Source organism: Ranitomeya variabilis, chromosome 4, assembly GCF_051348905.1.
Source record: "Ranitomeya variabilis isolate aRanVar5 chromosome 4, aRanVar5.hap1, whole genome shotgun sequence".
NCBI classification, from domain to species: domain Eukaryota; kingdom Metazoa; phylum Chordata; class Amphibia; order Anura; family Dendrobatidae; genus Ranitomeya; species Ranitomeya variabilis.
Window position 1 is genome coordinate 387,403,500 of NC_135235.1, and position 25,572 is coordinate 387,429,071.

Here is a 25,572-nt window from a genome sequence, read left to right on the forward strand (position 1 = left end):
GTACCATGACACGGTGCCGTCACTGGCATTGTATGGAGGGCACGCAAAGAGCTTGTCCTATATGTTTCTTATATAAAGCCATCTAGCTGCATGTTCCCCAGTGGCGGCAGAGACCACCCCTTATTCCAGGAGAAATAACAATCATCCATCCGCCATTTTCTTCCAGCTGCTAGCGAGGACCCGTGTAGTGGGCTGCTGCAGTCATCCATTCTCGATTCCGGCAGTGCGGATGTACAACCTGATCCAGGTGCTCTAGTGGACGGGCACGATTTCCAGCACTACTGTGATATCGCTGGTGGTCTTCTTAAAGATGGCGGAGACACACCGGGATATCACCGAATGTGAGGCGGACTAGGATACTGCTGTCAGGTGTGACTGGCGTAGTTACCGGGAGCCTGGTGCGTGATGTGTGTTATGGGGGTGACGGTCTGTGTGGGGGGGACGGTCTCCCGGTGCTATGGGGGTGACGGTCTGTGTGGGGGGGATGGTCTCCCGGTGTTATGGGGGTGACGGTCTGTGTGGGCGGACGGTCTCCCGGTGCTATGGGGGTGACGGTCTGTGTGGGCGGACGGTCTCCCGGTGTTATGGGGGTGACGATCTGTGTGGGCGGACGGTCTCCCGGTGTTATGGGGGTGACGATCTGTGTGGGCGGACGGTCTCCCGGTGTTATGGGGGTGACGATCTGTGTGGGCGGACGGTCTCCCTGTGTTATGGGGGGGGGGTGACGATCTGTGTGGGGGGACGGTCTCCCTGTGTTATGGGGGGGGGGGGTGACGATCTGTGTGGGGGGACGGTCTCCCGGTGTTATGGGGGGGTGACGATCTGTGTGGGGGGACGGTCTCCCGGTGTTATGGGGGGTGACGATCTGTGTGGGGGGACGGTCTCCCGGTGTTATGGGGGGTGACGATCTGTGTGGGGGGACGGTCTCCCGGTGTTATGGGGGGTGACGATCTGTGTGGGGGGACGGTCTCCCGGTGTTATGGGGGGGTGACGATCTGTGTGGGGGGACGGTCTCCCGGTGTTATGGGGGGGTGACGATCTGTGTGGGGGGACGGTCTCCCGGTGTTATGGGGGGGTGACGATCTGTGTGGGGGGACGGTCTCCCGGTGTTATGGGGGGGTGACGATCTGTGTGGGGGGACGGTCTCCCGGTGTTATGGGGGGTGACGATCTGTGTGGGGGGACGGTCTCCCGGTGTTATGGGGGGTGACGATCTGTGTGGGGGGACGGTCTCCCGGTGTTATGGGGGGGTGACGATCTGTGTGGGGGGACGGTCTCCCGGTGTTATGGGGGGGTGACGATCTGTGTGGGGGGACGGTCTCCCCGTGTTATGGGGGGGGTGACTATCTGTGTGGGGGGACGATCTCCCGGTGTTATGGGGGTGACGATCTGTGTGGGGGGACGGTCTCCCTGTGATATGGGGGGTGACGGTCTGAGTGGGGGTGACTGTGTGTGATGCTGGGTTCTCCTCTGTAGTGAATGGGGTGTGTGATATAGGGCCACCTTTATATTAGGATCACCTCTGTAGAGGGAGCAGACTGAGCGCACTAGTCGGGGGCCAGGACTGACCTGCACATCACTCACATGGAGACTTCTTCAAAACTCATGCCAGAAAAAAGTGCTGAAGCGGCCGTGACTACCAACCAGACCACTTATGTTTTTGGTTTTTTTTGCTTGTTTATTTTCCTCCCCATGTTCCAAGAGCCATAACTTTGAGGTTTTTTTTTAAATAAATTCCAATTGTGAGGGGAAAAAAATCCAAAACTTAATTTTGGTATTCAGGTTTTGCGGTTACTGAGGTCATTGTTTATGGTGATGCCAAACTTGAATGTGTTTTTTTTCCTTGTTATTTTAGTGGTGAGAAAAATACCACTTGTCCTTTTAGAGGCCTGTAACTTTTCTGCTTTTCCATCTGTGCTGTTTTTAGCCTGCCGAGCTACTGTTTTTACCAAGGCTGTGGGGTCGGTAAGCCAAACTACTGATTCCGACTCCTCAATTTCCCTGACTCCGACTCCACACCGCTGGTCACTACTGAGTATGTACGTGTGCGGCTACCACAAAGGACCATTGGGCAGGAACAGAATATGGGCCCCTTGCAGTCCAACAGTTTGGTCTTTGAGAGAAGCTGCTCTGCAGGTGGTAGTTGCCCCCTTAGCTTCTTTGGAGGACCGAGGTGGCACTTATGAAGACCTTCAGCAGGCCAAAACAATCCATTGATTCCCGTCGAGTACGTCACGGGTTGGGAGTGGAAATTGGAAGCCTTTTAAATGCTGCTGTCACAGGTTGACAGCAGCATTTAAGTGGTTAAACTACTGCGATCAAAGCTCCCTCAGTTCTCTGTAGTGACAGGCAGATGTGGGCTATGAAACCCAGCCGGTACCTGCCGCTGATGAAGCAGGCTCAGCTCTTGAGCCCGCTCCATACATTCCTTATTGACCTATGACTAAAATGTGCATCATAGATTAAGGAGCTAATTACACGGCCTCCAGATTTCAGGCTCCTGTCATTTGCTCCAGGATAGATCAATTTAAAGTACAGTAATCCATCTTGCTTCATATTAGGCCTGTTTCACATTTGTTTTTTTTTTTGTTTTTTTTACTCAGACGTGAAAAACTGTTCATGTTTTGTTTTTCAGCATGCTGCGCGCAGATGACACCCATGTGCTCTAGGTTTTTATGGGGCTGTTGACTTGCATTGGCAAGCTTTATCTGCAGCACTGTAGGACATGTCTCCATTCGTTCTATTCTTGTGAACAACGGGCCAAACAAACCAAGCAAGTAACGCTTCTAGAGTGGCGCTGTGACTGCCCGCCTGGCACTGCCTATTCTACACTGCTGCTCTAATGCTAGGCACAGTTCTTACTGAATAGGAGGGCTGAGTCTTTTTGACGGACAGATGCTCTTACAATTGGGGTACGTTTTGATTTTAGCAAAAAAAAACACTGTGTTTTGAATTTTAGGAAAATCAGAACATGATACAAATTCACTCTGGAGCGCTGGTAAAAGAGGGAGAAGTGGCTGCCCTGTCATCTGGAGGCCACCAACTGGAAGCCTGCACAGCCCCCAATACACCTGTCAGAGGACCACCGTATAAAGCAGGTATATATGTGTGCATACAGGTCATGTAAACCTGACGTGCTGGGAAAGATGTGGGCTCCATGCCGGGGCCCGCATAAATGGGGGAGACACGACATGCACTGTACTTGTACGGCGCATGTCGTGAAGGGGTTAAAATAGGAGACGACCCCTTTAGCAGTTCTATCCCCGCCAAGTCCCGTTCTTGGCTGCAGCGATGACATCCTGTCTACACAGTCGCCCGCCAATTGTTCAGCGATATGCAGACGGGACATCATAGCGGCAGGGATATAACTGGCTGCTCTACATTTTATTTTTTTGTCCAAGAATAAAAAAGATTTCCTTTTTCTTTTAAAATTATATGTTCTAAATCTCCAGCATTGAATTTTCTGAGAATAAGCCTTATAATATTACTTGATCCTTATTGTTTGTTTCTCGTTTTATTGAAGATTCTACAATATAACCAGATTACTTCATAGAACAAACCACATTTCTCATTGCTCGCTAATGCTGTGTGGCAGAGTTAACCTTGCCCTTAACGTACCATGGCTCTAATATCTTAACCAAAACCATAAGACACCAATGTCAGGCACCAAATCTCACATACTTTATCATGAGAGAATACTCATTGCCTGAGTCAAAACAGAATCACACCAAGGCTTCTGTACCTTATCAAATTACTGAGGACAATGTCTGTTTTCATATACCACCCCGTCATGGGAAGCTGCAGCATTTACCATATTGGCCCAGTGTGAAATCTGCTTGGGTCTTCTATCCTTCCATCTCATGGGATAGCCAAAAGCAATGTTTCACTAAGGCTACTTTCACAATTGCGTCGTGTGACGCAAGTCGCAATGCGTCGTTTTGGAGTTTTTTCTCCATACACTTGCATTAGCGACGCATTGTGACGGATTGCCACACGTCGCGTGCGACGGATGTGTCGTGTTTTGGTGGACCGTCGGCACAAAAAAAAAACGTTCCATGTAACGTTTTTTTGTGCCTCGTGTCCGCCATTTTCGACCGTGCATGCGCGGCCAAAGCTCTGCCCCCTCCTCTCCGGAACTACAGAATGGGCAGCGGATGCGTTGTAAAACTACATCCGCTGCCCACGTCTTGCCGTAAATTTCACAGGTTCCGTCTGTACGTCGGCCCGACGCATTGTGACGGGCCCGTACCGAGGCATGTGTGAAAGTAGCCTTAGAAGAGTGCGACCAGGTCTCCTAATCAAGGATTCCTAATAAACACACCATAGAGCAGAGTGCTACAGCGGGTTGTATGATCTCGATGTGGGTACCTATGACCTCCTCCCAAAAGTCTGCAATAGGAGGGCAATACCACATCAGGTGTATAAAATCTGCTGCCTCCTCCTCACACCTATGGCAATCTGCAGTGGTGGATCTACCCATTTTATATAACCTGCTATGTGTCAGACGGCATTGATGGACTATATACATCTGGACTAGCTTGTTATTGCTGGTGAAACATTGTGGTGAGGTCAAGGCCTTGCTCCAATCTTCCTCTGAAAGGAAGGGTATTTACTGTCCTCCATTTAGCCTCAACCAACAATGGCGATGAGGAGCATCTTCTGCTTAGTAACTGGGTATAAATTAAAAAAAAAAAAACGTCCCTGGCTCCTTAGAATGCCTATCGGGGGGGGGGGGGGATGAGGATATGAGGGAAGTATCATTGTCTGGGAACTGGGTTTTTAAGGCATGCCTTAATTGCAGATGCCTAAAGAAAGTGTGTGCGGGGACCTGATAGAGCTGTTGATATTGAAGGAAATGAGAACACCCTGGATATATACCTGTGCCAGTATCTTGACCCCTAATTTCAACCAAAACAGAGCATCTTGGGAATGTAACACTGTTATGCCATAAGGGGGAATTGATTACAGTGTCCTAGAATTGAAAAATCTTTTTGGTAGCTGTCCACACTTGAACCGTAAGTCTGTGAATTGGCGAGACGGAGCGTGAGTATTGCTCTGGGGCGTCCAAGACCCCCCCCCCCTCCATAGACCCTATAGACTCAAACCGTGAGCAAGGTGGTGTTCAGAATTAGGGAATGGTTATCTTGTTTCCAGTGTTGTAGAAAGCAGAGTTGGCCAGCTAAGTAGTAGTATTAGTCCGGGAGTGCCAAACCCACCTCATTCCTGAGCCTCTGACGAACGGTCAGTTTGTTTGCGTCTGAGCCCCATATGAAGGATGCCAAATGCTTCTTACATGATCTTTGTGTATTTAGAGCCAACAGAAGTTACCTTGCCTGATGGAGAAGGAAAAAATGTACATGACCAAGAAGATTTTAAATATCACCCTGGACATCATCTATTTGCTGACTGGAGAGGTATGAATTTCTTAGTTCTATTACTGAGACAGACGTCACAGAATTTGTATACTGTTTCCATTTACATGTATCTAATATTTTCCAAAATCAGGACTACACAGTAGTGAAAAAGTCCAGTAAAGATGTGGAATCCACCAGTGGATGTCAGTTGATGAGTGGGATGAGACGGACCCTGCGATGCACCACAGTTATTCCATATACCTCTCTAGTACATGACAATGAACAGAAGGTCCTGGAACTCGCCAACAAGATCATTCGGCTGCTTACTGTAGAGGTAACTACTGAGAATGGTAGCAGGGTCATGGAGGTATTGGGATGACTTATTTTTTTGTTTTATTGCTCACATTGTCTGATTTAGATTTAGGGCTATTGATTCAAAAATTGGAGATCACTTAGCAGAAGTCTATGGTAGCTGGAGATGTTACCATATGTCGGGACCCTTAGGCTACGTTTTGGGTCCACGTTCCTACAAACATCGGCTTGATCCGAGTAGTTTGTTTCAGGAGAGAGTATTTGTGGGATATTTATTTAGAACAACCTCTAATGGTAAGTGAATGGATTTGTCATCAAGCAGATTTTGTGCAAGAAATCTTAGATCCACGTAACTGTTGATTAGGAATAGATTTTCTTTTACTCAAGTAATAGGACATCTTAACCATTAGATTTCTGACAGCAGCCTTCAAATGGATTGCACTCGTGTACTTGCATGCACCAGATCCAATCTGCCCCCTGCAGTGTAATTGCGGGGACCGAATGGGCTATTGTGGCAGTTTGGGGGGCTGTTACTGCAATCTTAGTAGTACTATTGCAGTATGCGGTGCAAGCAATCAAACTATTGTAGGTTCAAGTCCCCTATGAAGACTTAAAAATCATGTAGAAAATATAGTAAACTTTTTTTTTTTTTTAGCACCCATTTTCTTCCATTTAAAAATAAAGGAAGGGAAAACAAAACACATTTGGTATTGCTGCATCCAGAAAAGTCCAAGCCTGTCAATATGTAAAATATATTAAGCCAATTGCTGAAAGCTCTACTGAGGAAGAAAATCAAAACAGAAATGTGTTTCTTTTGGTAACCTCTCCTCTCTAGAGAAGAGAACAAAACTAAAAACAACGTCAACAAACAGCAATTAAAACGTTGTATCAACTGGTTAAAAATGTTACCTCACTACGTAAAAAAAAAAAAAAAAAAAAAAAAAAAAGCCCTCGCACATCTCCATCACACGGAAAAGTAAAAATGTTATGGGTTTCGGAAAATGGCAACACCACCCACCCCCCCCAAAAAAAACACGTCCCAAAATTCTGAATTTTTACTCATTACATGAATAGAAGAAAAGATACAGACTTGGTATTGCTGTAGTCTTATTGGCCTTGAGAATCTTTTTTTTTTTTTTCCCGCACAATGAACACAGTAAAACAAAATCCAAAACACAATGATGGAACAGCATATTTTTTTTCACCATTTCTTCTCCCTTAGAATTTTTTTTACCATCTTCTTCTATATGTCTATATAAATCGAGGCTCTTGTAAGAAGGGGAGGATAAAATAAAAGTACAACAATAAAATAAAACATGTATAATAGTGACAAGACACATCAATCAATATGGGAAAAAAAGTGCCCAATATCCAATGGTGCTAGTGTAAAATTGGTTCGGTCTCACCTATATGGTCAAAGAAGAGCCGTCCAAGGATTTTGGGTAACAAGATAATATGGATACAGGTACTAATAAACTCCCTGTCGTGCCCCAGGTGTGGTCTCCTGTCCTGACAAGGACAGTACCCAAGTGTATTCTTGTCCCTCTAAATGTGCCCCTAGGTGACTCTCCTGACACTTTTTGTCCCCAGAATTGACACTCTACAGGAGAGTGAACTTGTTAGGCCTCTTTCACACTTCCATTTTTCACAATCGGTCACAATCCGTCAAAATGAAAAGACGGATCCTGCGCAGATTGTAAAAAAACAGGTGCACTGGGTCTGTTTTTTTTTACGGACTTGTCAAGGTAGTTGTTGCCAGAATTGGCTGTGTGCACATGTTGTGTATGCGTCTAAGCCGCGTTTTTCTGCTGCGAAAACGCATTCACCACACAACCCATGTTAAAAATAATTAATAAAAAATCGTGATATTCTTTCCTTCCAGCTTCCCCCGCAGCCTTCCCGATGCTCCCGGCAGCTCCCGTTCCCAGTGATGCCTTGCAAGACAACGACCTGTGATGACAGCGGTCTCGCAAGACCGCTACGTCATCGGGTCATTTCGCAATGCATTACTGGGAACGGGAGCTGCAGGGAGCATCGGGACTGCTGCTGGGGGACGCCGGAAGGTAAGAATATCACGATTTTTAATTTTTTTAAATTATTTTTAACATTATATCTTGTTACTATATATCTTATTATATCTTTTTACTTGTTAGTAAAAAGCAAGAGAGAATTTCCCTGAGTGGAAATTCTTCCGCGCATGCTCAGTTTGAAAAGACTGCATCAGTAGCTGGATTCCTTCTTTTGACAGTCGCTGAGCGATTTTCCGACGTACAGAAAAAAACGTTCCTCCGTGCGTTGTCCCCGCCCGACGGACAGCAATTTTACAACGGATCGAGTGCACGACGGATGAAACGGAAGGCCATCTGTCACAATCCATCGCTAATACAAGTCTATGAGCAAAAAACGGATCCAGCAGAAACATTTGCTGGATCCGTTTTTTTTTTTTCACAAAACAACACATTGTGAGGGAAAAAGAAAGACGGAAGTGTGAAAGAGGCCTTAGAGCATGTAAATGGGAGTCTGTAGTGACCGGGAAACCTGGAGAGTGCTGGGCTGCCTACTACATATTGTTTGGAGAATTAGTATTCTGTCTGTCTCCTCAAGTGACATGCTTGTTTTACTGAGAGTGGTCCTCAATGCTGATGTAAGCACAGTATGCTGTCCCACTCGCCGCTGTTAGTCATTGTCAAGCACCGGCTTGTCACTTCTCCTTAGAGCTGCCGAGGGAGACCAGGAAACTCTGCAGATCTTGATCCCACTGAGAATCTATGGTTAGTGATGATCGCAAGTTCTCATCGCAAATTCTCATTACTCGAGTTTGCCTAGGGTGCTCAGGTATGCACTGAGTATTGTGGGTGCAGGGAGACTTCCTTTCACTAAGCGTGTGACTTATGAAGGTAATTGCTGTCACCAGAAATTTTTACGGGCTTCATCACAGAGGGGGTGAATACATATGCACATGCCAATTTGTAGTTATTTTGATCCCATAAATGTAATTTATATCTATATTTTTCTCACTTTACCACCATAGACTATTTAGTACTGATGCATCAGACTCAAGTTGTAATGTAACAAAATAGGTAAAAAGCCAAGGGGTGAATACTTTCACAAGCCACTGTAAGACTAGGAGGGACTAGTACCTGATCTATTTGCTATGTTATGTATAGAATAGTGTTTGATGTACACTTTTCTTAAAGTATAAAACCCCTTTAAGCCACAATAGATTTTGATATCCCCCTATCCAATCACCTGTTATCATTTACTTAAGAAATAAATAAACAAGCGCAAGATTGTAGCTGTTCATTATTATCAAAAGAATTTAGGAGGTCCAAAACTTCAGCCTTACGAGGGGTGAAATGTGTGAAAGTTAGGCCTAAATCCTTAATACACTAGAGTCAGTCACTGCCCTTCTGTAAGAAGACCAGATCGGCATTACACTGTGTTCCAAATTATTATGCAACTAATATTTCCTCATATTTTCTCTAAATTACCTATCTGAATTGCAGTCATTGTTATTTTCCAGTCATCTACTATTCTAGTATAATTGCAATGTTTTGGAACAAACTGCCTTTGAAAACAGTATATTTAAAAAAATAAAAATAAACACTCAAAATGCATGTTCCAAATTATTATGCACAGCAGAGTTTAACTTTTTATTTTGAAAAAAAAAAAATTGGTCAATTGTGAAGTTATAAGCATTATCAGCTTATTACAAAATGAAATTAAACAGTTTTCAAGTGAAAACTTTATTCTAGGTGATGTTACATTTGCACATAGGACCCCTTGTTCGAAATAAGCTTCTGAACTCTCTCGTCCATTGAATTTGGCAGTTTTTGGATGGTTTCTGCTTCAGTTGTTTTGCATGTGGACAGAATACCCTCCCAGAGCTGTTGCTTAGATGTGAACTGCCTCCCGCCATCATAGACACTCCTTTTGATGATGCTCCAGAGGTTCTCAATGGGGTTGAGGTCAGGGGAAGATGGTGGCCACACCATAAGTTTGTCCTCTTTTATGCCCATAGCAGCCAGAGAGGCAGATGTGTTTTTTGCAGCATGAGACGGTGCATTATCATGCATGAAAATGATCTTGCTGCGGAAAGCACGGTTCTTCCTCTTGAACCATGGCAGGAAGTGTTGTTTTAGAAACTCCACATAGATTATGGAGTTCATCTTTACCCCTTCAGGGATCATAAAGGGGCCGACAATCTCTCTCCCCATGATTCCAGCCCAAAACATTACTCCACCTCCTCCTTGTTGGCGCCTTAGCCGTGTTTTCATGGGGTGTCCATCAACCAGCCATCCTCCACTCCATCCATCTGGACCATTGAGCGTTGCACGGCACTCATCGGTGAACAAAACAGTTTGGAAGTCAGTCTTCATGTATCGTTTGGCCCACTGGAGCCGTTTCTGCTTGTGTGCAGTGGATAGAGGTGGTCGACAGGATGGCTTACGCACCTCTGAAGGACCCTGCATCTTGTTGTTCTGGGGAAGTTAGAGGCACCAGCAGCTTCAAAAACTTGTCTGCTGCTTTGACAAGGCATTTTTGCAGCTGCTCTTTTAACCTTACGCAATTGCCTGTTGGAAAGAGTCCTCAATTTTTCCTTATCAGCACGCACACGTGTGTGCTGGGAATCAGCTACATACTTCTTGATTGTGCGATGATCACGATGAAGTGTCTTGGCATTGTTGATTGTAGTCATGCCTTGACCTAAATACTCCACAATTTGTTGCTTCTCAGCAGCCGACACATCCTTTTTCTTTCCCATTTTGGCAAAAAATGTAGGCTGCTTAATAATGTGGAACAGCCTTCTTAAGTAGTCTTGCCTTTATTTGGACACACCTGCCAAACTAATTTGCACAGGTATCTGCAATTGCTTTCAGTGATATAAAGAGCCCTGACACACATCACCATCAATGAGTTTAAATGACAAACAAAAAAATTCTAACCTTATCACTCCTAAACTCTTTGTGCATAATAATTTGGAACACAGTGTATTCAATAAATCATTAAAATGTTGTAAAGGAAAAAGTTGTTCTAGCTGTGTAATTCTTCAAAGTACCCATGTAAAGACTGGCCCATGAGGCGATAATCAACTCCCCATCACCCAGCCCTCGGACTGTATAAAGCTTAGAGATTAATTAAAAAATGTTACTATTCAAGGGGTTGTCCAGTCTACTCTGTGACTGCACACTGCGCGTTGTGAGGATTCCCAAGTCTGCATTCCCATAGTCAATAGATTAATTCCAGACAACCCCTTTATGGACATTCCACCTAGACTGAAGTCAATCTCTGACAGTGGCATTTACAGCATGTTGGCAGGAGGGGCATCATTCCATGCGCCTACTGGTGCCCCCCCTCCTTCGTAAGGAGACTAACAAATACAACGAAAAGTTTAAAAAAAATGTTTTTAATAAAAAAAAAATTCAAATCCTCTCCCTTTTGCCTCATTACAAATAAAAAAAAAAAAATACACAAATATGCTATTGTTACATTAGGAAAAGTCTTATCAAAATATACAATTAATTAACCCAATCTAGAAACTGCGTAATGAGTAAAAAAAAATAATTAAATGCCAGAATAAGAGACATTCCAAATATCGTACCTACCGCAAAATGGTATCCATAAAAATTGCAGCTAGGAGCACAAAAATAAGCCCTACTGTCCCATCAACCCAAAATTTGAAAACGTTACTGGTCTCAGAAAATGGTAACACAAGCAAAGTTATTTTTATTTTTTTGCCACTTAAAGTGACCCTGTCAGCAGGATTGTGCTGAGTAACCTACAGACAGTGTCAGGTTGGAACTGTTATACTGATTACAATGATACCTTGGTTGATGAAATCCATCTTGTGTGGTTGTTTAATCTTTATTTTCAGTTAATGAGATTCTCCTGCATTGGGGCAGCCTGTGGGCAGGGGGTTTTCATGTGGTACTCTGTGCATTTAATTATTTTATTTCATGCTATAAATGAATTCATTAAAAAACAAAAAAAACAAAAAAAAAACAAAAGCCTTCTCCAAGATGGCGCCGCCTGTGAAGTTGCATCTATCAGATCGCCAATAACTGCTACTGTGCAGGTGGCACCTTCTTGGAGGAGGCTTTTTTTTTAATGAAATAAAAGAATTACCGTATTTTTCAGATAATACGTACTTTTACTTTCCCCAAAATTTTGTGGGGAAAATGGGGGTGCATTTTATAATGCGGATATACCTTACCAGCCGCTGTGGAGCAGGGTCCCAGGGTCGCGGCTGGAGGAGGAAAGAGTGGAGCATTGCTGCAGGCCGCAGGGAGTGTTCGGATGTGCGGCGCACCACTGCGGGTGGTGTCCAGAGCTGCGGGGGGCTCTGCCGACATTTTGGCCAGAGCCCTTTCAGTTCCATGGTTTTCCATGCGTGGACTCCGGGAAAATGGCTGCCGAGGGCGGCGCATGCGCAGATGGAGATCTCTGCATCAAGATCTCAGGAGATGAGATCTCAGCTCTGATATCTCATCTCTTAAGATTTTGGTGAAGAGATCTCCATCTGTGCATGTGCCGCCCCCACGACATGGGAAACCATGGAACTGCAGGGGCTCTGGTCTTTCACAAAATGTCGCCCCCCCCCCCCCCCCCCCCCCCCCATGCCCACCCCGGAGCACGATCATATCATTAACCCCGTCATCGGGTGCCTCCCCCTGTTTGATGCGGGCATCGGCGATGAACCCGCACCTTTTCCGGCACATGACAGCTGATCTGATCAGTTAACATGCCCCCTAACATTCGCGGGTGGAATCGCGATCCACCCTCAGCTGTTAACTTGTTAAATGCCGCTATCAATCTCTAACACCAGCATTTAACACACTCGCCGGAAGCGCGTCGCAAACCACACCCATCGGCGCCAAGAGTGGTCGGCCCTCGTAGCAAGTGAGCTCTATGTAGCACAAGCGATCGGATGATCGCAGCTTCTAGTCTCCCATGGAGACTGTTGAAGCAAGAGTAAAGTGAAAAAAAAAAAAAAAAAAAAAATTTTTTTTAACAATATAAAAGCCCTATAGGAAATAAATGGATCAGCAGTGCTCATGCTGGACCACTGCTCTGGTCATTCTCTATGGGGCTGCTGCAGAGGCGTAGCTAGGGTTTTTGTTCGGGGGGGGGGGGGGGGCGAAGCTTCTGAGTTGGTCCCTAACCAGGTATCCTTGATTACAATTCGGTGACGCGCCCGAGGAGTGGAGGAGAACCAACATAGATATTATCACCATACGGTCAGTGGTAAATACAGTCCTACAGAACATATAAGAGATCACAGCACAGTTACAGATAATGACTTACCGCTGACGTTCTTTATGATGGAGTCGTCACTTTTCCCGTCTTTTCCATCTGACCCAGACCGACATGACGACAACTTCTTACAGCAACGACTCGCCTGCAGAGAATACAACAACGACACATTTGACTTCTCACATTCCAGCTCCATCATCATCTATTCCCAACCTGCACAAACTCCTCATCCTGCTGATACCCCAATACTGAGCCGCTGCTGCCATATGTTTTCTTTATTACTGCCCCTGATACCCCAATACTGAGCCGCTGCTGCCATGTGTCGCTATTACTGCACCTGCTGTGTCAATTCTAAAGCACCCCCTCTATAATATGGTAATGCCAGGTGCAAGTGCCCTAGAAAACACTGCCCATATTTTTCTCCCTAGAAAGTAATATTGCCCTGTGTGCCCCTTTGATAGTCACAGTAACCCAAGTTCCCCTATAACAATAAGTGCCCACTTTACATTTAATAATATACCGAGTCTCCCCCGTACAGCTCCCCTATACAAAGCATGATGCTCCCTCACTGTATAGTACCACCCACATAGTATACTGACCCCTTAGTAGACTCCAAACTGTTTGATGGCTCCAATACTGTATGATGGCCCCTTCACTGTAATCCCCACACTGTATGATGGTCCCATAGATAACCTCCATATAGTATAATGTGCCAGATAGTCCTCAATATAGTACAAGACAGTACCCCTATAGGCAGACCCTGTAGTATTAGGCAGCAGCCCCCCCCATAGGCAGATCCTGTAGTGTATTAGGCAGCAGCCCCCCCCATAGGCAGATCCTGTAGTGTATTAGGCAGCAGCCCCCCCATAGGCAGATCCTGTAGTGTATTAGGCAGCAGCCCCCCATAGGCAGATCCTGTAGTGTATTAGGCAGCAGCCCCCCATAGTCAGATCCTGTAGTGTATTAGGCAGCAGCACCCCCCATAGGCAGATCCTGTAGTGTATTAGGCAGCAGCCCCCCATAGGCAGATCCTATAGTGTATTAGGCAGCAGCCCCCCCTCATAGGCAGATCCTATAGTGTATTAGGCAGCAGCCCGCCCCCCATAGTCAGATCCTGTAGTGTTTTAGGCAGCAGCCCCCCCATAGTCAGATCCTGTAGTGTATTAGGCAGCCCCCATTAAAAAAAAAAAACCCAAAAAACACAATACTCATCTCTCTTCCTCCTTGTTCCAGCGGCGCTCCCTGCTCCCGCTCTTGTCCTGACAGCGGGCGCAGGGCGGTGACGTCACCGCGCCCACTGTCAGTGTCGGCGTCTGCAAGTGGCGTCAGACGCTGACAGGGGGATGATGGGGAAGTAGCGCAGCGCTCCTTCCCTCATCAATGCGGTGAGCTGTATCGGCTACTTGCCGATACAGCTCACCATGCGATGCCGGCGGGGGGCCCACTGCTGGCACCGGGCCCCCCCGCCTGCTCAGGGGCCCCATAGCGGCAGAGCAGGGAGATTGATTCTCCCTACTCTGCCGCAGAATGTAACTGCATCGGTGCGCTGATCCATTAATTTCCTATACTGCTCCCAGCAGCCCAGTAGTGTAGCTCTGGGTGGGCTCCCTCAGAGCACCGGGCCTGGGGAGATGGCCCCCTCTGCCCTCGGTAGCTACGCTACTGGGCTGCTGGGAGCAGTATAGGAAAGGAATGGATCAGTAGTGCGCATGCCGGACCGCTGCCCTGGTCATTCTCTATGGGGCTGCTGGGAGCAGTATAGGAAATTAATGGATCAGCAGTGCACATGCCGGACCGCTGCTCTGGTCACTGAATGGAGCAGCATTCAAGTTGGCTCCATTCTAACAGGTATGAAAGTGCCGGTTCTGCCGATTGGTGTGGATCCCTGCAGTTAGACCCTCCACCGATCATTAAGTTATCCTGTGATGTGTAATAACTTATTGTCATCTGACATCATAAACCTATACAACATATTCCTGAGATAATGGGGCATTGAGGGAAGCCCAGGAACAGTGAGTGATAAATAAACCAGCACACTGTCTGTTGTGTTCATTGATTGCTCCTTTTAGCCAAATACAATGTAATTATGCAGTTTTAGCTTTAAGCAGAGCAGACCTGTCCACACACCATGCTGCCCTTCCTAGAGCCGCCTAGTCTGATGGCAGAGCTGCTTTGGTCACCTTCACTTGAGCAATATTGCGCCACTGTCCAATAATCTTTCATTTCTCTTCTGTTAAGGATCAGATCTTAGGAGAGGAGAACACTGACAGTGAAGAAGAGACATATGTGAGGGTTGAACTGCAGTGCAAAGAGGAGGAAATCCCTAAAGACATTGCTGCAGGTTGGTGAATATGAGAAGGAATCATGTTAAGAGGCACGCCAGCATTATTTGGCTCTGTAGTGCAGAAGAGGTTATAGTGCAGAGGTCCTTGAGCATGCCTTGTTGTTTTCATTGATGTGCAATATTCAAGATGTCCTGGAGTCGGGGTCTCTTCCCCCTACATTATGCTGCTCTCCGATTAGGTGGCAAAATCCTGGTCACAGATTCTGTTTAAACATGTTAAAGGGGTTGTATGGTCTACAATGACCAGTTTTCTGTCACTCTTTGTGACTGTAGACTTGTCATCTTAGACCGGACAACCCCTTTAAGGACTCGCCCTTTAGAACAAAGCTTTTATTTATTTATTTTTTTCATTCTCCTTTCAAAAGCTTCAATATATTCAGTGGGGGAAATAAATAATTCTAAGGTTAATTTTATTATTGAGAAATAGAATATCAAAAATAAAATCCAGAAAATCGCACTGTATAAATTATATACATTTATTTGCATTTAGCAGTGAGAAATAAGTATTTGATCCCTCTGGTAAACAAGACTTTCTGGTTTAACGGAAAACAAAACAAATAAAGTATAACAGAGTCCTTTTTCTCTGCAGGTTTCAACCTGCAGACACCTGGCAATGTCCTCCGCTCCTCCTTGGAGCTCCATGGAAGTACCTCCTCTCCCAAGACACCACTCAGACTGTCTCGCATGTCCAGATATTTAACCATGACCATGTGATGATCACATGATTGTGACATCACCGCAGGTCCTGCTAGTATCCATGCCGGTGTCAGCTGCAGGAAGAGATATGGTGAGTAGTGATGAGCGAGTGTACTCATTGCTCGGGTTTTCCAAAGCACGCTCGGGTGATCTCCCGAGTATTTGTTAGTGCTTGGAGATTTAGTTTTTGTGGCCTCATCTGCATGATTTATAGCTGCTAGACAGGCTGAATACATGTGGGAATTCCCTAACAAACAGGCAATCCTCACATGTATTCAGCCTGTCTAGCAGCCGTTAATCATGCAGCTGCGGCAACGAAAACGAAATCTCCGAGCACTAACAAGTACTTGGAGACCACCAAAGCGGAAAACCCGAGCAACGAGTATACTCGCTCATCACTAATGGTGAGCACTCTCCCGCCCTCTCTGAGTGCTCACATAAAACCAGTCTATGTATCCAGCTTTCTTTAACCCCCCCTCAACACTTAGTGTGCTGGAGGAAAAAATATTCTGGTTTCATACCACTGACACCAACATGCGCAATGACATATCCCCTCTTGTTCACTGCCAATGACCCTGTCACAGTGCCCCAGATCGATGTCGATTAACAGTCATTTTGTATTTCTTCCATTTTCTTACTCTTGCACCAATAGTTGTCCTTCTCACCCAACGTCTTACTTATGGTTTTGTAGCCCATTCCAGCTTTGTGCAGGTCTATGATCTTGTCCCTGCCAGCCTTGGAAAGCCCTTTGGTCTTGCCCATGTTGTAGAGGTTAGAGTCTGACTGATCAATTGAGTCTGTGGACAGGACTCTCTGTCCACAGAAAGTAACCTACCCTTAAAATTATAGACTGCTCATGTCTTTGTCAGTGGGCAAACTTGTATGTATGTATCTATCTATCTATCTATCTCTATCAATCAAACCTCTGTGAAATCAAACTGTCCACTTAGGAAGCAACCCTGTTTGACAATCAATTTCACATGCTGTTGTGCAAATGGAATAGACAACAGATGGAAATTATTTGCAATTATCAAGACACACTCAATAAGGGAGTGGTTCTGCAGGTGGGGACCACAAATCACATCTCAGTACCAATGCTTTCTGGCTGATGTTTTGGTCACTTTTGAATGTTGGTTGTGCTTTCACACTCATGGTAGCATTTTAAGGACTCAACCCACACAAGAGGCTCAGGTAGTGCAGCTCATCCAGGATGGCACATCAATGCGAGCAAGAAGGTTTGCTGTGTCTGTCAGCATAGTGTTCAGAGGCTGGAGGTGCTATCAAGAGACAGGCCAGTACACCAGGAGACGTGGAGGGGGCCGTAGGAGGGCAACAACCCAGCAGCAGGACCGCTACCTCAGCCTTTGTGCAAGGAAGAACAGGAGAAGCACTGCCAGAGCCCTGAAAAATGACCTCCAGCAGGCCACAAATGTGCATGTGTCTGCACAAACGGTTAGAAACCGACTCCATGAGGATGGTCTGAGTGCCCAACGTCCACAGATGGGGGTTGTGGTCACAGCCCAACACCGTGCAGGACGCTTGGCATTTGCCACAGAACACCAGGATTGTAAAATTCGCCACTGGCGCCCTGTGGTCTTCACAGATGAAAGCAGGTTCACGTTTGACAGACGTGACAGATTCTGGAGACACCGTGGAGAGTGATCTGCTGCCTGCAACATCCTTCAGAATGACCGGTTCAGCAGTGGGTCAGTAATGGTGTGGGGTGACATTTCTTTGGAGGGCCACACAGCCCTCCATGTGCTCGCCAGAGGTAGCCTGACTGCCATTAGGTACTGAGATGAGATCCTCAGACCCCTTGTGAGACCATATGCTGGTGCGGTTGACCCTGGGTTCCTCCTTATGCAGGACAATGTCAGACCTCATGTGGCTGGAGTGTGTCAGCAGTTCCTGCAAGATGAAGGCATTGAAGCTATGGACTGGCCTGCCCGTTCCCCAGACCTGAATCTGATTGAACACATCTGGGACATCATGTCTCGCACCATCCACCAACGTCACATTGCACCACAGACTGTCCAGGAGTTGGCGGATGCTTTAGTCCAGGTCTGGGAGGATATCCCTCAGGAGACCATCCGCCGCCTCATCAGGAGCATGCCCAGGCGTTGTAGGGAGGTCATACAGGCACATGGAGGCAACACACACTACTGAGCATCATTTCCTTGTCTTGAGGCATTTCCACTGAAGTTGGATCAGCCTGTAATTTGATTTTCCACTTTGATTTTGAGTATCATTCCAAATCCAGACCTCCATGGGATAGTCATTTTGATTTACATTGATCATTTTTGTTTTATTGTTCTCAACACATTCCACTATGTAATGAATAAAGATCTGCAACTAGAATATTTAATTCAGTGATATCTAGGATGTGGGATTTTAGTGTTCCCTTTATTTTTTTGAGCAGTGTATATATATATATATATATATATATCTATATCAGGACAAGTTGTATTTGTCAGTGACACCATTTTGGGGTACCTAACTTATTAGATTAACTCCTTATAGGGTGGTATATAAAAAAAAAAAAAAAAAAAAATCAGCAATTCATTTTTTTTATCTTTTACATTTTACACTATTCATAATATGCTGAACAAATAAAATGTAAATTTTATTCTGTGGGTCAGCACAATTACTGTAGTCCCAAATTAATGTTGTTTGACTTTTTTTTACAATAAATACACTTCTTATATAAAACAATTTTTGGGGGGCTTGCCATATTCTGAGAGCCATATGTTTTGTTATTCCATTTATTTTTTGCTCGACTTGATGTAGTTTTTATTGCTTCCATTTTATGATTTTTTTTTTTTTTAATCTTATTTTTATTACACTTTTCAGGTGGTGGAATGTACAAAACAAACCTTAATTTTGAATAGCCCATTGGCAACCCCACAATTGCGCTGCATGGCTGACAGATATAACGCTTTCTTTGCCAAACTCCTCATGTGCCACGATCACTATATATAACAGCATGTGTGATGTTAAAGGGGTTGCCTGCTCTTAAGTGAAAAGTCTGCAGTCACCGTGTGATGAACATTACGTATTTATCCGTCATGGGGCCCAAAGTGATGTGCTCATGACGGACATGTACGTCATATTGTGTTAAAAGGGCCTTTCTCTTTATGTATAGTGCCATCAGCAGCACAAAAGAGCGGCTGCTAAAGGGGTTTTCCTTTTATAACCTCCTTAGTGAATTCTTCATGGCTGTGCCACAAGTAATACACACAGACACTTTCTGTCCCCATGTCCAGGGCTGATTTGGAGATTGTGTCCAGGCTGCTGTGGTGATGCCTCATCTCCCGTGTATTACAGAGCTCCATAACTCATGCTGTCCACATCAATATTGTAAGAGCCTATTCCCTGAATAGTAACACGGAGGACCGTGATTGCAGAGAAACCTATGAAGTAAAGAGGTCCTCCAGAAGGCAAAATGTAATATAAATACTCAATTTTATTGATACAGTAAATGATTAAAAATTAATCTATGCTTACAAACCATACAAGAAAAGACTAACACCGAACAAGCGTAAAAGAACATAATTTCTGTATGTTCTGTGTCAGAGATTGCACACTGAATAGGCTGTAAAAATACAGATGAAATATAGAAACAAATAAATGTATAAACAGAGTTATGTTGATATAAAGAAACCCCAATCGGTAAAGTGCAGACAAGCAGCCGTATACCCAGACACAGAAGAATAATGCTGGAAGGTGCTGGGGTTCATCTCTGGTGTCTCCTGCAGAGATGGGTAGTTATATTAATATATACTTACCTTGTAATGTCTTCGCATCCTGTTCCGTCCAGATCCCAGAATTCCAAGCGGCGGAAGTTCACCAACCACCATATTGGGACCCCCAAGTGATGGGTGTCTCAATATGGAAACTGCTGGTGGTACCAGCCTCTTGCGCGGTACCACCAGCGGAACACCAGCGGGATCAGCTGAATGATTCATAGACCGCCGCCATCTTTGTACAGGAGGAGCGCATGCGCAGTTTTAATGTGATCGCCACTATCTCTGCGCAAAGATGGAGGCGGTCTGATTTACTGCACCTGCACTAATTCCGCGCAGGCGCAGTGAATCATTTGGCTGATCCCAACGGCAGATGCGCGACGTGTCTACAGGCAGAGGAAGCCGGTCACATTAAAGGGGTTTTCCCAAGAACGAAAGTTAATTTTAAAAAATGACTGTGTCTGACCGTGTACGGAGCATACCACATCTCCTGGGCAAGGGAGGAAGCAAAAGATAATACTGACATTACAGCAGAGAAACACAGTGGATTCATTTTGTGAGGTAAAATATTTCACTGACTGTTTTTAAACAATATTTTACCTCACAAAATGTATCCTCTGCGATCTCCTGCTGTAATGTCAGTGTTGTCTTTTGCTTCCTCCCCTGCCCAGGAGCTGTGGTATGTTCTGTACACGGTCAGACACAGACAATTTTTAAACTGAACTTTTGTTAGTGGGAAAACCCCTTTAAAAAGCAAATATCAACGCCAACATGGCTCCTCCTAAAACGTACGCCAATGACACAGGGGGAGGGGTGAGTGCACATAGGAAAATGACTCCTAGTAGGGAGAAAGCTCAAACAAGAGAACACATGAGGGAAGAAGACAGCACAGTGGTGGAGAAAAAGAGAGCACACAAGGGGGAGAGCACATGGGGTTCACAGGTCAAAGAAGAGATGACATGAGAGGAGAAGACAGAAGGGGGGGAGAGAGCACACAGGGGTGAGAGAGACAGCACAGGAGGAGACAGCTCAAACAGGACAGCACATGAGGGGAGAACACAACACTGGAAGGAGAGAGACAGCAGACACGGGGGATAGCACATGGGGTAGATGGGTAAAAGAAGAGAACACAGACGGGAGAAGTCAGCACATGGGGAAAGAGAGAGTGGATAGGTGGGTGAGCACATGGGGGGGGGGGAGATTCTCAATGCTGCAAAGCCTGCCCTCATCGTGACGTTACCACCCCATCAGGCCTCCATCTAGATAATACTTAAGATGCTATGATCTAAAGTAAATGTCCCACAGAGAGATATCCTCACAATATATGCTGGTAAACAGATGATCTGGTCTTAAATTGCAGCAAGAAAAGATCTGTAGCCAAATCCGGGCTCTATAGTACAGGCTCTATGACAGGTGTTTATATCTAGCTACCCAGGTTCCAGAAAGCTACACGCGATGAACCCCAGCACCTTCCAGCATTATTCTTCTGTGTCTGGTTATACGGCTGCTCGTCTGCACTTTACCGATTGGGATTTCTTTATCTAATATATAATTGCCTAGAATACTACTTCCTGCAATTTGTGCCAACTTCCGTGGCTTTGTCCGGAGCTAATGTCCGGAGCTAATGTCCGGAGCTAATGTCCGGAGCTAATGTCCGGAGATAAGTGACGTCACCAGTGTCCTACACCCAGGCAGAGCACAGGGGCCCCAGGCAGCATATGGGGCCCCAGGCAGAGCACAGTGGCCCCAGGCAGAGCACAGGGGCCCCAGGCAGCATATGGGGCCCCAGGCAGAGCACAGTGGTCCCAGGCAGAGCACAGGGGCCCCAGGCAGCCTATGGGGCCCCAGGCAGAGCACAGTGGCCCCAGGCAGAGCACAGGGGCCCCAGGCAGCATATGGGGCCCCAGGCAGAGCACAGGGGCCCCAGGCAGCATATGGGGCCCCAGGCAGAGCACAGTGGCCCCAGGCAGAGCACAGGGGCCCCAGGCAGAGCACAGGGGCCCCAGGCAGAACATGGGGCCCCAGGCAGAGCACAGGGGCCCCAGGCAGAGCACAGTGGCCCCAGGCAGCATATGGGGCCCCAGGCAGAGCACAGGGGCCCCAGGCAGAGCACAGGGGCCCCAGGCAGCATATGGGGCCCCAGGCAGAGCACAGGGGCCCCAGGCAGCATATGGGGCCCCAGGCAGAGCACAGTGGCCCCAGGCAGAGCACAGGGGCCCCAGGCAGAACATGGGGCCCCAGGCAGAGCACAGGGGCCCCAGGCAGAGCACAGGGGCCCCAGGCAGCATATGGGGCCCCAGGCAGAGCACAGGGGCCCCAGGCAGCATATGGGGCCCCAGGCAGAGCACAGTGGCCCCAGGCAGCATATGGGGCCCCAGGCAGAGCACAGTGGCCCCAGGCAGCATATGGGGCCCCAGGCAGAGCACAGTGGTCCCAGGCAGAGCACAGGGGCCCCAGGCAGCTTATGGGGCCCCAGGCAGAGCACAGTGGCCCCAGGCAGAACATGGGGCCCCAGGCAGAGCACAGTGGCCCCAGGCAGAACATGGGGCCCCAGGCAGAGCACAGGGGCCCCAGGCAGAGCACAGGGGCCCCAGGCAGCATATGGGGCCCCAGGCAGAGCACAGGGGCCCCAGGCAGCATATGGGGCCCCAGGCAGAGCACAGGGGCCCCAGGCAGCATATGGGGCCCCAGGCAGAGCACAGTGGTCCCAGGCAGAGCACAGGGGCCCCAGGCAGCCTATGGGGCCCCAGGCAGAGCACAGGGGCCCCAGGCAGAGCACAGGGGCCCCAGGCAGAGCACAGGGGCCCCAGGCAGCATATGGGGCCCCAGGCAGAGCACAGTGGTCCCAGGTAGAGCACAGGGGCCCCAGGCAGCCTATGGGGCCCCAGGCAGAGCACAGGGGACCCAGGCAGCATATGGGGCCCCAGGCAGAGCACAGGGGCCCCAGGCAGCATATGGGGCCCCAGGCAGAGCACAGTGGCCCCAGGCAGAGCACATGGGCCCCAGGCAGAACATGGGGCCCCAGGCAGAGCACAGGGGCCCCAAGCAGAGCACAGGGGCCCCAGGCAGCATATGGGGCCCCAGGCAGAGCACAGGGGCCCCAGGCAGCATATGGGGCCCCAGGCAGAGCACAGCGATATTTTGGACCACTGTGCGGTGTTTCAGACCCCCTGTGTGATGTCTGGGGCCCTGTTCTTAAGTATATTAAAGATTAAAGTAACATATATTAAAGTATATTATAGATCAAATTTGACACGTTTATGAGCACCATTGAGTGATATACTCAAGAATGACATAATTTTTCAACATTTTATGGTTTCAAACTGTAAACACTCAGAGTTTTTTTTACTTCAACCAGAAAACCTTAACGGTTCATAAAAAACTTGACTGTTCAGGATATGATAAAAGTCATAGTATTCTGAATCTTTAACTTATAAAGATACCTTTACATGGGGTGATTATTGGTTCCAGAGAGGCTTTCGGCCGATAATCGTACACATGGCTGGTGACAGGACAATACAATATAAACGTTCAAAGGTAAACACTGATAACATTAAAATCTAATATATAATTGCCTAGAATACTACTTCCGGCAATTTGTGCCAACTTCCGTGGCTTTGTCCGGAGATAATGTCCGGAGATAAGTGACGTCACCAGCGTCCTACACCCGCTCAGGGTGGACAAAGATATATGCCTTCGTGGTGCGCGGCACTTTTCTGATTGGTTGCCGCCTGCCGCGAGCGACCAATCAGAAATGTGCCGTACTGTCAAGAATTGTCAAGAGCTGGTGAGTGCAGCCATTTTTTGTTCTTTCTTACTATTATTTATTAATTGTATTATTCTTACATTTGAATAAATAAAGTATATATGGATTTTAGACTCCCGATTCTTTAGAATCGGGCTGCCATCTAGTATCAACATAACTCTGTTCATACATTGATTTGTTTCTATATTTCTTTTGTATTTTTGCAGCCTATTCCCCTTTCAGTGTGCAATATCTGACACAGAACATACAGAAATTGTTATTTTACGCTTGCTCAGTGTTAGTCTTTTCTTGTATGGTTTGTAAGCATCTCTGCATTTTAAGTTGTTTTCATCTTTTTTTTTTTTTTTTTTTTTTTTTTGTGTCAATAAATTGGAGTATATCACATTTTGCCATCTGGAGGATCTTTTTTTTTTTTTTTTTTTTAATTATTATTATTTTTTTTCCTTCATAGGTTCTCCACATCAATATTGTGCCTGGAGAGGATCCCTGCTAATCACTTCTTACTTTACAGCAATTTGCTTGTTGGCTCACACAGCGTCATGTGTGTGACATGATGACATAGTGCCAGCTGGCTAATAAATAGAGGATGCCATTAGGTTGGAGGCTATTCGCAGGGCTCTCATCTAGTGGTCACAGAATAATGACTTTGCTGCTGGTCTGGGGTTATGCAAATCGATTATAATAGATGAAAATAAAAAAGAGTAACTACTCCAAAAAATTACCAAACTAAGTGTATGATAAAGCCATTATTTAGTATATTCTCTAACATTACTTTTAAAGACATCCAGTATTTAAGAAAGTACCTGGTTATGGTTGTATACATCTCATAGTTTTCATGTTTTGTTTCTCCTAGGAGAACATAATCGATGGACCCTGTCAGAAAGACATTTTAATTTATCTTCTGATGATGATTTGGAAGATAATGATGGTTCACAAGATTCTGCTGAAGACAATCCTATTACAGAAACCCTTGATAATAGTAGAGAAAACTTACTAGATGACTCTATTATTGTCCACAGCAGACCTCACATAGATGACCTATTTCCGTCTCTCCCTCAGAACACAAAGATGGCATCTCAGCAGAATCTCAGTGTAGCCGAGAAGCAGTTTCCATGTTACACATGTGGGAAAACCTTCGGCCAGAAAGCCACGCTCCTCAGACACGAGAGAATCCACACAGGGGAGAAACCATTTCCATGTTACGACTGTGGAAAATGCTTTACACAAAAATCTGATTTAATTGTCCATCAGCGGATTCACACCAACGAGAAGCCATATGCCTGTCTGGAATGTGGTAAACGTTTTACCCAGAAATCCACATTGGTTGCTCACGAGAAATTTCACACCAGGGAAAAACCGTTTCCTTGCCCTGATTGTGGGAAATGCTTCACTCGGAAGTCTGATATGAGTAAACACCAGAGAATCCACACTGGAGAGAAACCTTTTACATGCTCTGACTGTGGAAAATGTTTTATACGGAAACCAGATCTGGTGAAGCATCAGAGAATACACACGGGCGAGAAGCCATTCATCTGCTCAGAGTGTGGCTCGTGTTTTACGCATAAACCAAACCTCGTCGCCCATCAGAGGATTCATAAGGGTGAAAAACCATTTTCATGTTCAGACTGTGGAAAATGCTTTACGCAGAAGGCCAGCCTTCTTGACCATCAGAGAATACACACAGGGGAGAAGCCATTCTCGTGTGCAGAGTGTGGGAAGAGTTTTACCCAGCGGTCCATCCTTTTCAAACATCTGACTATCCACACAGGTGAAAAACCATTCACATGTTGTTACTGTGGGAAATGCTTCAAGCTTAAGTCTGACATTGTGCGTCATCAGAAAATACACTCACAATTGCACCAATAAGAAGCTTTATGGCCCCTTCTAGAAATTATACTGGAGTAGTCACAACCAAAAGACTCCAAACCTCTGATTGTTGCATGAGGTCTGATGGGATAATTTCAATTCCTCCAGCTGTTTTGTTTTATATTTATTGTAAGTAATCGTGTCGGACTTGTGAACGTTAACTTAAAATACTTATATATTTTTTTATTGGTTACCTTCTAGGTGTTAAATAGTTAAATAAATAATACTGTGAAGGAAA

General features: G+C 46.1%; 1 protein-coding gene across 4 annotated transcripts; it reads left to right on the top strand.

Moving 5' to 3' along the window:
- Positions 1-12: 12 nt before the first annotated feature.
- Positions 13-25,572, top strand: LOC143764849 (uncharacterized). Of its 4 annotated transcripts, none has more exons than XM_077250877.1 (6): positions 13-247; positions 2,959-3,097; positions 5,312-5,413; positions 5,505-5,687; positions 15,158-15,260; positions 24,322-25,572. In XM_077250877.1, exons 3-6 carry the CDS (start codon positions 5,336-5,338, stop codon positions 25,332-25,334), a joined length of 1,377 nt encoding a protein of 458 aa, XP_077106992.1. In that variant the 5' UTR covers positions 13-247; positions 2,959-3,097; positions 5,312-5,335; the 3' UTR covers positions 25,335-25,572. The 4 variants fall into 4 exon arrangements, with proteins under 4 accessions (XP_077106992.1, XP_077106991.1, XP_077106989.1 ...); XM_077250876.1 differs by having other exon boundaries at positions 27-341; XM_077250874.1 differs by having other exon boundaries at positions 232-369.